General features: G+C 36.4%; 1 protein-coding gene across 1 annotated transcript in view; it reads right to left on the reverse strand.

The window, feature by feature from the left end:
- Positions 1-12,961, reverse strand: part of TNKS2 (tankyrase 2) — a 121,466-nt gene that overhangs the window by 29,619 nt on the left and 78,886 nt on the right. Inside the window, 6 exon segments of the mRNA XM_024739546.1 lie at positions 2,012-2,183; positions 5,369-5,447; positions 5,535-5,626; positions 8,145-8,266; positions 9,343-9,529; positions 12,080-12,146. Coding sequence (XP_024595314.1) covers positions 2,012-2,183; positions 5,369-5,447; positions 5,535-5,626; positions 8,145-8,266; positions 9,343-9,529; positions 12,080-12,146 — 719 coding nt within the window.

Below are 12,961 nucleotides of genomic sequence, written 5' to 3' on the forward strand. Positions count from 1 at the left end.
GGCTTGCTCTATAACCAAGTCAGTTGACTGGGGGTAAAGTATTAAATTAGGAGAGCAGGGCTTCCCTGGTGGCGCAGTGGTTGAGAGTCCGCCTGCTGATGCAGGGGACACGGGTTCGTGCCCTGGTCCGGGAAGATCCCACATGCCACAGAGCGGCTGGGCCTGTGAGCCATGGCCGCTGAGGCTGCGTGTCCGGAGCCTGTGCTCCGCAACGGGAGAGGCCACAACAGTGAGACGCCCACGTACCGCAAAAAAAAAAAAAAAAAAAATTCATTTTAAGCTAGATATCTAACCATGGTTCTGCCATCGACTAGCTACCTGAATTGGAGCAAGTCACTTGAACTTTCTGGGCCTCTGATTTTTCCAGTTCTAAAAAGAGAGAAGTTGGACTAGAAACATCTGAAGTTATGTTCAGGTCTGAAACTCTATGATTTATAGCTCATTTAAAATCTCATAGGAAAGGAAGAAAACATGTACCTTGTTCTCAGAGCAAATAAACTTCAGATGGATTAAAGATGCTAAGTATAAAAAAATTAAACCTTAAAAATACTAAAAGAAAATACAGGTGAATATTTTTTGTCTTGGAGCAGAAAAGCATCTTAAAGCAGTATATCAAAGGCAGAAACAAAACTAATTTGGAAAAATATCTGTCAGGCAATAACACAGCATTAAACAAAATCATAGGCAAAGAACAAAATGGGAAAAATACTGCAACATAAATCTAAGAAATGCAAATTAAAATAATGAAATACTGGGTTTTTTTTTTCATCCATTAGTGGGCAAAGAGCAAATGGGGAGTTACACTGTCAATATTTCTATAATTTGCATTTTAAAAAGAGTCTATTACTTCTGTAATTCACATACACGCACACAGACACACATTCACTCAAGGAAATGATTAAGAATCATAATACCTGGGGCTGACAAGGAAAACAGGTCCTGTCACATACTACTGGTAGGAATGTAAAATTGTACATAACAGTTTTTCTAGAAATGATTTAACAATTATGTTAACCTTGACTTGGAAATTCCACTTTGATAACCGACTCTAAGAAACTGGTTGGAAAGGTAAGTAATAGCACTTAGTATAAAACTAGGAAGACTGTAAATGTCCATCACTAGGTAACTAAATAGGACTAATGTTATTACCCCCAAAACTGACACTGAAACAAATGCATGGTATACGGGGAAGTAAAGGCAATTTTGAGAGCAGTCTTGTAGTTAGTTCACAATTTTAGAAGTTCACAGGAGATCTTATTAATCTGCCTTCATCTATTCAAGCAGTGTTTTTCTCAAAATGTAGTTTCCAGACCATAGGCATAAGGATCATCAAAGGTGACTACAAAAGGTATAAAAGGCTTGATCTGTTACATTTCTTCTCATTTGAGCTTTGAGATGTCAAAGACACTCCATTAAATTCTAGTAAAATACAGAGATATAGGCAAAGACACTAAAATTTATGGGACCAGATTTCTAGGCTGAAATGTTTAACCTATGCCAAATGTGTAGATATCTGATCTAAATTTATTTGATTTTAAAATGTAATAAGTATCAGTCCATTCAACAGTTACATGTAAGTCATATAGTTGGTTACCTTGTACAAATTCTATATGCTTTATATGAAGGATCTAAACAAGAGTGAAGAGGCAGGGCCAGTCTTTAGAGTACTATTTATCACTATGGTTGCTCTCCTGAGAGACTTCATCTACCCTTTTCAGTTTTCCTTTCTTTAAAAAGAAATAGCAACTGTTGTGTCTCAATTTTAAAACCTTTCTAGATAAAAACTTAAGAGACAGCTATATACTCACAGAAGCTGGGCAGCAAATGCTACTGGAACAAACTCATAAAAGAATTACAACATTTGGGCATTGAGTACAATTGAGTTGATTAAGAAGAAATAACAGCCAACAATTCTGAAAAATTTTCTTTTCACTACCAACTCCTACATGATATGTGAAAAAAACTTAAAGGTTAATTTAAACAATAATAATTTCATGGAAGTATTCAATACCTTGAAGAAGTTGCTGCACATTTTCATTTCCCATCTGTAAGGCAGTAAAGCCCTGAAGGGATATAATGTTAGGATCACACCCATAGCTTAGGAGTAGGCGACAGGTTTGTAGATGACCACAATGCGCAGCTCTGTGCAGAGAAGTCTGACCGAGATTATCCAGAGCATTAACCTTAACAATCAGAAAAAGGTGAAATTAGCCTGCGGTACAAAATTTAAAATGATCTACTCATGTATCCAGCACTTGTTACTAATTTTAAAATCTCAATTAATTTCTTATGAAGCCCATTATCCAGTGCCAAAGAAAGTATTTTTGCTCAAACCTAGAGTATAAATTCACCAATTCATGAAGGTCCAATTTTTGATTAAAAATATTGAATAAAAGTTGTTTAGCAATGAAGTACTCAATAGATTCACCACATTTAGAGTGAGACACTGCCTAAGAAAGTCTAATGCATGTACTTTTATGGATCTCTGAGGTGCAGAAACGTTGAGAGACTAACCCCAAGATAACAGTCGGTAACAAAGCCAGACACTAAGTTAGCATTAAAATACTTATTTCTACTGCCTTAATCTTCTATCTTATTTATCATGTAAAATATAATCTGTATGGATAAGGACACTATGGTATATTCACACAATGGAATACTTCTCAGCAATAAAAAGAACAAACTATTGATACGTGGTTCAATCTCCAAAACATTATCCTAAGTGGAAAAAGTCTTACATAAAAGAGTATATATTGTACGATCCCATGAAGGCCCAGAACAGGCAAATCTAATCTATGTTAGAAAAATTCAAAATGATTGTTGCCTCTAGGCATGGAGACTGCCTTGGATGGGACATTGCCTCTGCCATGAGATAATGTTCTCTATCTTCAAGAGTTTTGGTTACACAGGTGTATGCATTAGGCAAAATTCAGTAAATGTACATTTAAGATTCGTACATTTCATTGCATGTAAATTTCACATCCAAACAAAGACTGTAAACAAATATTGATCTCTAGCTGATGCCTATTAAAAGAATTTAGGGAGAAGTGTGTAGTAACTTGCGAATTACTTTGAAGTGTGTCAAAAAATAAGATATTGATGGATAGAGAGAGAAATTGATGGATATGTAAGAAAACAATATGGTGAAATGCTAACGGTAGAATTTAGGTGGTAAGTATATAGTTATACTCTGTAAAATTCTTTCAGCTTGGTTGTATTTTTGAAATTTTTCATAATTAAAAAAAAAATCACCTGTAAGACTCCTCCTATCTCATCCCCACCCCCCGGCCCAGGAAAATAATTCTTCAAAACCTAACTGAGGGGCTTCCCTGGTGGCGCAGTGGTTGAGAGTCCGCCTGCCGATGCAGGGGATGCGGGTTCGTGCCCCGGTCCGGGAGGATCCCACATGCCGCGGAGTGGCTGGGCCCGTGACCCATGGCCGCTGGGCCTGCGCGTCCGGAGCCTGTGCTCCGCAACGGGAGAGGCCGCAACAGTGAGAGGCCCGCGTACCACAAAAAAAAAAAAAAAAAAAAAAAAAAAACCTAACTGAGAAATCAAATTCCTCAGTAATCAATCATGTGACCACTAGTGTTTTGAGACACTGTCCAATTCATATTCATGGAATCGGAGAAGACCTGAACAGGATTACATAGTAAGACTTTCGCAATGAATCTAAAAGTATCCTATAAAGAGCTAGTCTCCATGCTTACAGAATCAGAAAAATCAACTTAAAATTCCCAGATCAATTAATCTGTTTATTCATGTACCAAAATTCACTGCGATGTGAACTATATATCCACTTGAAAACTTTATTTGGGTGCCACTCTGTGTTAGGGTTATTAGGGTGACGAACTCGTCCTGGTTTGCCTGGGACTTTTCCGGTTTTAGCACTAAAAGTCCTGTGTTAAATCCCTTAGTCTTGGGACAAACCTGGATGGTTGGTCACCCTAGACAAGATTGTTTCACTGAGCTTCACAACTCAAATTTAATATGCAACCAGATATTCCTCAAGTAACGCACCACATGTAAAAAAAGTGCAATCAACGAAAAGTTATAGGACAGACAGACAAATGAGATATGCCAAGCAGTCAAGCAGAAATAAACTTTATTTTTTCAATAATTTACAATAGGAAAGATTGAGATTATACATTATCAAGAATTCCCCCAAATAAAAGAGAAATTAGGACACTGAGAGTCAACATAAAAAGAAACTGTAGAATTCTAAGTGGTTCCTTGAGTGGAAACACAAGGAAGGACAGATTAGAAAATCATTCTGCAAAGTTTATTTAGAGAAGAGCCTCAGGGGTCCCCAAGGGGTAAAGGGATCTCTATTTCTTTCTTCTCCCTTCATCACAGCAGCTCAATTCTATTATATAATGAATTTCTACCACAGATTTTGTTTGAAGAAAGCAACAATCAATGGCTATAAACTGAAAACTGTTGAATTAGGTGACTGTTATCTCTTCCAATCTGAGATGCTATGTGTATTGTTTACTGAGTAATTTTTTTTAAGTTCCTGGGTAAGAAATAATGACTTTTAGCCTTGATGAAAACCTGATTATTCCATGAATAAAATGCTTTGTTTTCTTTAAATCCACTTGACTTTTTTTTGAGGTATAGTTGACATATATTATATAAGCTTCAGGTGTCCAACACAGTGAAATCACCTTGACTTTTAAACTTAAGTATACCGTTTCTACAAATAGGAAACAAATATTCTCCTAATAAAAATTATAACTCTTATAAAAATGTTCATTTGGGATATTCCCTAAAACCATCTTACACGCCACATTTTAGAATACATTTCTCTATTGAATGATCTGGAATGAATGACTTTTGTGATTGATTTTAAAAAAATGCTTTGTGTACAAATGCCAACTACAGAATTTCGCAATATGAGGAGCTACGTTTTTAGTCAAGTTACTTAATTTATTTCCTTCTGTTCCATGATCTCTGGCTTAGTTATGAAATAAGAGAGGGTAAGAGAGACTGTGGTTGGGGTAAATAACAGGAGTTATCATGGTAACCAAGCAACAGAAGATAACAGAAGAGAATCCCAGAAAAGATGATAGGTCAGAATAAATATATCTGGCTGGGGATATTCTTGAGTGTATTGTTAGAAAAAGAAGGATAACTTGACCAGTGGGGTGTGGTTAAAAGGAAGGGAGAAGGAAAGATATATAGGAATAATGTTTCTTGAGTAAATCCACAGACTTTCTAGCAGAAAGATATAGAAAAAGTATCTGCAAAACTAATCTGAGGGAAAAATACCTATGAAAGAGTAAATAGCTTGGGAAGTCAGGCATTTCACCTGCTAAATAGAAAACAACTCACTGGATTACCAAAGATTACCAAAAATGAAGTATACCTTTGCTTCATGTTTCACCACTACTTCGACAACATCGTTATGAGCTTTCTCAGATGCAACGTGTAGAGGAGTCAAGAATCTTAAAAAGAAAAAGTCAGCCGGACAATGAATGTATTTTCCAAAAATAAAAGTGTCAATAATTTTTAATTATTAAAAGCATACTTACTCTTTAGTCTTTTCATTGATGTTTGCTCCTTTTCTTAGCAACAGTTCACATATTTGCTTTCTTTTGGGATATGGAGATGCGGCAGCACAATGCTAGATAATTTAAATTGCAGCATTAATCAAGGACTATACATAATTGATTTTTAAGAACTTTTGTGTTTCCCATCAAGAACATTAAGAAGTTATTTCATGTCTTTGTTTCATTTTTGACTTAACTTTGCTCTTCAAAGACTTTCTTTTGGATAGAATGTGCAATGATCACCAAATTCTGACAGGGCCTGAAACCCCTATTTAGCAAGTGATATGTTATTAAATATTTTGATTAAGCTTCATAGTTGTCCTATGTCTCTGAAAAAGCTACTACTGCTGTAATGAAAAACTTAAATTGTGACCAACAGTCCTTTCAAAACTGTTCCCAAAAAGCATGGTGTTTATGTTATTTTTAAAGGTTAATAGAACACCCCAAAGGTTGGGATTTCTTTACATGAAGAAATAACACAGCACTTGTCAGCTCTGGATTCTGCTTAGAAAAACATTGATGGAATAGCCAACAAACTGGGTGGTATTTGTATCTTCCTCAATGAGTTGCTCCAGCAGGATAAGGACTTTGAATTACTTGTTTGGTAAAATCAGTGGTAGAAAATTATATACTCTGAGTTGGAGGCTGCAGGATCTATGTCTATGATGTATCAAGGAGAAAAGGAGATAGGAGATAGGGATTTGCCAGTCATAAACCCAATAAGTATCTCATGGTCATGTCCCAGATCTTCATCTCTCCACCATCCAGGATTATACCCATACACAACAGGTGCTCAATAAATGTCAGAATGAGTGAACGACTAAATTAATGCATGAAAGTTAAGTTAAAACTGAAACCTGAGATTTCATGGAATAAAAGTTCTGGTAACTGTCAAGCTAACTTGCGCACACATCTAAACACAGTACATATGAAATGTGTCTGATTTTAACCTATTGCTAATTATAAAGCTTATCTGATCTTCATGACTTTGCTTCAGATTCATTCTTTGATGTTGTTGCTGTCACCAAAATCATTCCTTTGCCCTCAATAAAATCATTTCTAATTGGTGAACACAGCTCTTTTGGTATGTTTTGAATAATCATCCCAGGACATCTATCAGGATGGCACAAAGAATGGAAAATAGTTTATAACCAAGAATTCTTGAGTTCATCCATTTCAAATTGCACCCTTACTCTTCTGCCCCAACCTGTTACAGACAGGGCCTGTAATCTCTGGCAACCTGGAAGACAATGCCTCTGCAACACAACTATCTACCAACAGTTAATTCCCTGTATTTTAAGGTTAATAAAAAAAATGAGTCGTTTAATGGTAGAATACTCAGAGGAAAACAACACATAGAATTAACTTTTCAGACTGGAAGATTTTCCAAGTCAGTTTTTCCAAGTTTCCCTGTACCATCTTGATACTGTTATGATTTAAATTTTGCAGTGGTATTTCTTATTAGTCTGCAACTTTGCTATTTTTTTTTAACATGGTTTTTTTTTTAAAGTAGCAAAAAGTTCTACAATGTTTTATAGATAGGTTTCTACGTAAAACTTCAGAGTTTATATCATGGCATAAGGAAGAAAATTAACCATAAAAGATATTAGGTAAGTAAGGCTATTACAAGTTAAATCTTCCCCTAAAGACATTAATTAGTGTCATCTGCCCTCACCGAAAGCACATTCTGCAACTCATACAGCTTTGTTCCATTAAATTTCTACTTCTAAGGCAGCCTTTGATCACAACATTCCCTTTCCTATCTTCCACCACTTACCTCTACTAGCTTCCGTTCTTTTCTTACTGCTTTTCCATAGACTGCCCAATTCTCATCTACTTTGTTACAGCACCACAGAGCTGACATTACCTCTATCAGGGAAGCTGCCTCTACTCACACAGATACTTTACTCACACAGTATAAAGGGGATATATACAGACTTTAGATCTAATTCTGAAAAAATTACAATACCAAAAGGAAAATCAAGTGGTTTTTATCTTTTTTTTTTTTGGCTTTTATCTTGATGGCAAGATTATTTTCTTTTTCAGTGGGTTCCAAATTTTCAATCACAAACATTTATGCTCTTTATAATTAAAAAAAAGCAAATGATATATACGATTTATGATAATAGAAAAGTCACATATAATACATGCCAGTATGTGAATAAAATAGAAAAGTCACATATAATACATGCCAGTATGTGAATAAAATAGAAAAGTCACATATAATACATGCCAGTATGTGAATACAATAGAAAAGTCACATATAATACATGCCAGTATGTGAATAAAATAGAAAAGTCACATATAATACATGCCAGTATGTGAATACAATTTTCGTCTGGACGGATGTGCAAATGAACAACAGTACTGCATTTTGAGCAGATGTGGTTGTCTATTTTTCTGTATTGTTTGAAATTTTTTCTTTATATACCTACAGGCATTAATTCTTAAAAAGCACATATTTTTAAAACAATACTATTATTAAAAGTAGGACATTATGTTAGTCATCCTGCATCACCAAAAGAAGATATTATGATTAACTTAGCATGTTTTTGGTTATTTCATTTTAAAAACTTAAATCTGAAACATTACCAATGCTGTTTCATGTGTTTGAGGATGCTTAAAATTCACCATTTCCAGAGAGAGATGTTTTTTGATTCGTGTAACATCAGCTTCCCGTGCAGCTTGAAGCAACGAGTGACCTTTAAATTCATCTAGATGAAGAAAAAGCATTTAAATCTGCATGAGAATTATCAAATTTATGGGACTTGCCAGACGTAGTATTTTTCTTGAACTTATTTTCAAAATTTTCTACCAAGCAGCCAGAATGAAGCTCTAAAGATAGTCTCCAAATATAACCCTTGGAAAGGGAGACAGTGGTATGCCAGCTCCCCTCAGTTATGACCCAATTCATTCCCATGTGTATACAACATGGTCTATTCAAGGTCTATTTTGGTCTGATATAAGGATTATTGCTATATATTCCCAGACCAGAGAGTTCTGAGAATTTTCCAAAGCACAGAACTTTTCTCAGTGAAGAAATAAAAGAAAAGGTGATCATAGTCCCCATATTAACATTACAGCAGCAGCAGATGGTTCTGCTCACACATCAGAGAATTGGGGACTAGACTAGTGGGATATTTCTAAGAGCCACCTACTGATCAACAAATGAAAGAGGGCATTTTCTCAAGATTCCTCGCTATTATTCATCAGACTTGTGAAACCACCCATTATATTTTACTATTCCAGAATAATACAAGCTTAACACAAGTTTCCTATTTATGTATAGTAATACTATATCTGAAATATGTGGCTATTTCTCACCACTGCATCTATTTCAGTTATAGACAGAAAAGCACAGAATTGCCCAGATACCAAAGAATATTAGATGGTAAGATCTGGGGACTATGTTTACAAGACAGCAATCCTACAAATAACACTTCAAAACTTCACAGCAGCTAATAAGAAAGTCACATCAAAGACAGGAATAAAACTCAAATTCTTTCTTTCCAAAAGCATACCATCTATAAGAGTAACACACACAAAAAGCATTTAACTTGACTTGAAAAAAGCAAATACAAATATACTTTCTTTTCATAGCATCTTAAGAGCAAAATGAGTAGAAAACATTCAAATGATTAAATATTTTAGTGTGAACCATAATAGATACCCATGGCTAAGGAAAATACCTTATTATTCAAAAATTTCCAAAAAACAAACAAGAAAGAAAAACTGTTAGTTTACTGATATAACAGCTTAGCTGAATGAACATTCATCATTTTATACTTACATGCTAATCTTTCTTTTAACTGTGGTGTGGGAGCCAAGTCTATAGCACTTTTATTGTGACAATTCAGCAGTGTTGGATCTGCGCCGTAACTTAGGAGAAGAGAACACACTTCAACTCTGTTCTTGGAAGCTGCCTCATGAAGAGGAGTGAACTGCCACAAGTCCATTGCATTTACGCAGGCACCATGCTGGGGGTGGGGTAGGGTGGGTAAAGCATATACTTAGCGCTCAATTTTTAAGAGAATTTAGAATTATCAGTGGTGTGTAATTTAACAGCATGCAAGCTTAAAAAGGTTATGTTCCCAAAGGTCACTTTTCAAACCAATTACTTCAGAAAGAGTAATTTTTTTCCCCACAGAAAAACAGTCAGTGGTTGCCAGGCCTACCCACAAGTGCCTATTTAACTTTTATTGTTAAAAATAGTTAAAAATGAAGCTTTACATTTAACCTGCATCCTTTTCAAGAACTATTTTTTCCTTTCCTGAGATATAATGTACATATGGTAAAATGCACAGTTCTTAAGTATACAGTTTGATGAGTTTTGACAAATGTATATATCTGTGAGACCATCACCCAATTCAAGAAAGAGGATGCTTTCATCACCCCAGAATGTTCCCTCATGCTCCTTTTATAGACAATTCCTGCCCCCATTCTGACTGTTAGCACTATATATTAGAATTACCTGTTCCTGAATTTCATAAAAGTAGAATAGCACAGTATGTACTTTTGTGCCTAGCTTCTTTCACACAATGTTTCTGAGATTCATTCATTTTGTTGTATCAAGTTTGTTTTTATTGGGGACTTCCCTGGTGGCACAGCAGTTAAGAATCCACCTGCTGGGGCTTCCCTGGTGGTGCAGTGGTTAAGAATCCGCCTGCCAATGCAGGGGACACGGGTTCGAGCCCTGGTCCAGGAAGATCCCACATGCTGCGGAGCAACTGAGCCCGTGTGCCACAACTACTGAGCCTGTGCTCTAGAGCCCATGAGCCACAACTACTGAGCCCATGTGCCACAACTACTGAAGCCTGCGCACCTAGAGCCCATGCTCCGTAACAAGACAAGCCTCCGCAATGAGCAGCCCGCACACCACAATGAAGAGTAGCCCCCGCTGGCCACAACTGGAGAAAGCCCCGCGCAGTAACGAAGACCCAGCCAAAAATAAATAAAAGTAAAAAAAAAAAAAGTTTGTTTTTATTGCTGAGTAGCATTCCACTGTGTACATATACCACAATTCACTTATCCATCATCCTGTTGATGGGCATTTGGACTGTTTCTAGTTTTTGACTATTATGAATAAGTTGTTATGAACATTCACAACAACTATGAATGTTGGATACATGCTGTGATTTCTCTTGGATAAATCCCTTGGGGTGGAAGTGTTGGGTCCTGTGGAAGATGTATGTTTACTTTTAGTAGAACTGCCAAACAGTTTTCTAAAGTGGTTGTATTATTTTTGTATTGCCATCAGCAACGTTTTGAGTTCCAGGGCTCCACATCCTTGCTAATATTTGGTATTGTTAGTCTTTTTAATTTTAGACATTTCCAAGTATTGGATTTCAATAAACCACAGAGGTCATTCTAGCTCAACCTCTCATCAAACACAAAATCCCTTCCATAGCATTTCTGCAGAAGGCAAACCAGCTACTTACTCTTTTAATACTTTCAATGATGGGAAACTAATTCTCAACGAACACAGTGTTTTATAACTATTAGATAACTCCTGACTCTCCTGAGCTTGACTGCTCTGGTAACTGCACCCTCACCTCACTTAGCGTCCTCTCTATATATGACCTCCTCCCACTCTTATTTAGTGAACACAAGGTCTTAGGAAAACACCATTCAGTTGCCTGTAAGTCCCAATGCAATCTATCTCATATTTCACTCTCATCCACAATTAACATTCCAAATATTCTGTTAAATTCAAGATTCAGTTTTACAATAAGCAAAAGCATTACTGTTAAATGTGTAATATTATAGTCACCTTATACATTTTAAAAGGCTTATGGGCTACTCAGAGTATCTAATCATTATAGTAAAGTTATTTCTGTGGGAAAATATATTCGGTGGTAGCACATGCCCAAAAGGAAGCCGAGAGGCATTGGAAACAAATGCTCTCTTTCCTTTCTCATGACAGCTGCTGACACAATGAGGAAGAGTTTCAAGGGCAGAATGAAAGCGGAGTGGGAGAAGCGTGAAGAATGTCGAATACATATGTAGAGACTGGGGGACAAAAAGAAATGGGTGTGGGTAACATCCTTGAATCCACTCTCAAAGAGAATATAGAGCTTCTATTCTCATCCAACAGGGAGCAAAACAAGAAGTTTCTTGCCAGTCCCTGGAACCTGCTTGTTAAACAATAGCTGCCCAGCATAACAGAGGAAGTGAAGCTTACCAAGTAAGCCTGTTCCAACCCAAAGTACAACTGGGCAGGTCTTGAAAATCTAACTGGTGGTTTTAATAACATATGGTCCACTAAAAATTACTTCTGATATTTTCAAGAGTTTTGAAACTTCAAAACTTTATTCTGATATTCACAAAATGGGACAGGTACTTTATATAAAAAATCTTACTGTATCTCAAAAATCTCAAAGCAGTCAGACGCTGATCTATCGATCATCCACATTTTGTAATGATTGTAAATACTCTTTCTATATCCACCAAGCACTAAAAACACAAAGAAGACATATATACTACATATTTCAAGTAATATTTTATAAGAAAAGTATACAAGAACTAACCTTGACCAGAAGTTCAGTTACTTCATAATGACCATAGGAACAGGCATTGTGCAGGGGCACCAGGTCACTACAATAGGAGAAGGGGGAAAACCCTGTGTTATTACAGATTCCCTAGGCTTTAATTTAATTTTAATTAAATTTACGCAAATTTAACTAGCAAATAGCTTATGTGACCTTCTAACGAAAGTGTATAAAACTTAATAATATGTATTTGAACCCTAAGTCCTAACAATTCTAATGCCCAAGTCTCTTTCAAATCTACCCCCCCACCCCTGCCCCCACTGTTACTGCCATCCCCTTAGTTTGGGCCTTGTTTATTTCTCCCTGTACCACTGAAATGGGCCCCACTTCAATTTATCCTCCAAGCTATAGCCAGAGTTTTCTAAAAGGTAAATCTGATATGGTTAGTCCTCATTTTCATGTCCTTCACTGCTACTTCCTTGCTTTCAAATGATGGCTCCAACTGTTTAGCCTGGCATACAATGATCTGACTCTCTAGCCTTACCCTTCGATAACAGTATGCTAAACCATTTAAAGTTCCCTGAACTCCATAGTATCCCCTGGGTGCAATGGGATAGATTTCCCTTCCTTCTGATTTCTACACATCTTTTCCAAACTCAGAGCTCAAACACTGGCTCTTCTTTGAAACTTTTTTTTTTAAAGATTCTGTAAGGTAAATTGCTATATTCCGTAATATAAAACCCAATTCCTTCATGACGGCAATGGAGGAAGAACTTTCTATACAGGAAGGTACAGCAGAACCTTAAAATCCTGAATTATATCTCTAAGTTGCTCCTCCTTGGGAATCACTCACTAATCACCACAGACATCATCATGATGGCTGCTGCTGAGGGATGGCCGCTGAGTGATGGCTACCCATGG

This window comes from Neophocaena asiaeorientalis, unplaced genomic scaffold (genome assembly GCF_003031525.2).
Source record: "Neophocaena asiaeorientalis asiaeorientalis breed wild unplaced genomic scaffold, Neophocaena_asiaeorientalis_V1.1 scaffold597, whole genome shotgun sequence".
In the NCBI taxonomy this organism is placed as follows: domain Eukaryota; kingdom Metazoa; phylum Chordata; class Mammalia; order Artiodactyla; family Phocoenidae; genus Neophocaena; species Neophocaena asiaeorientalis.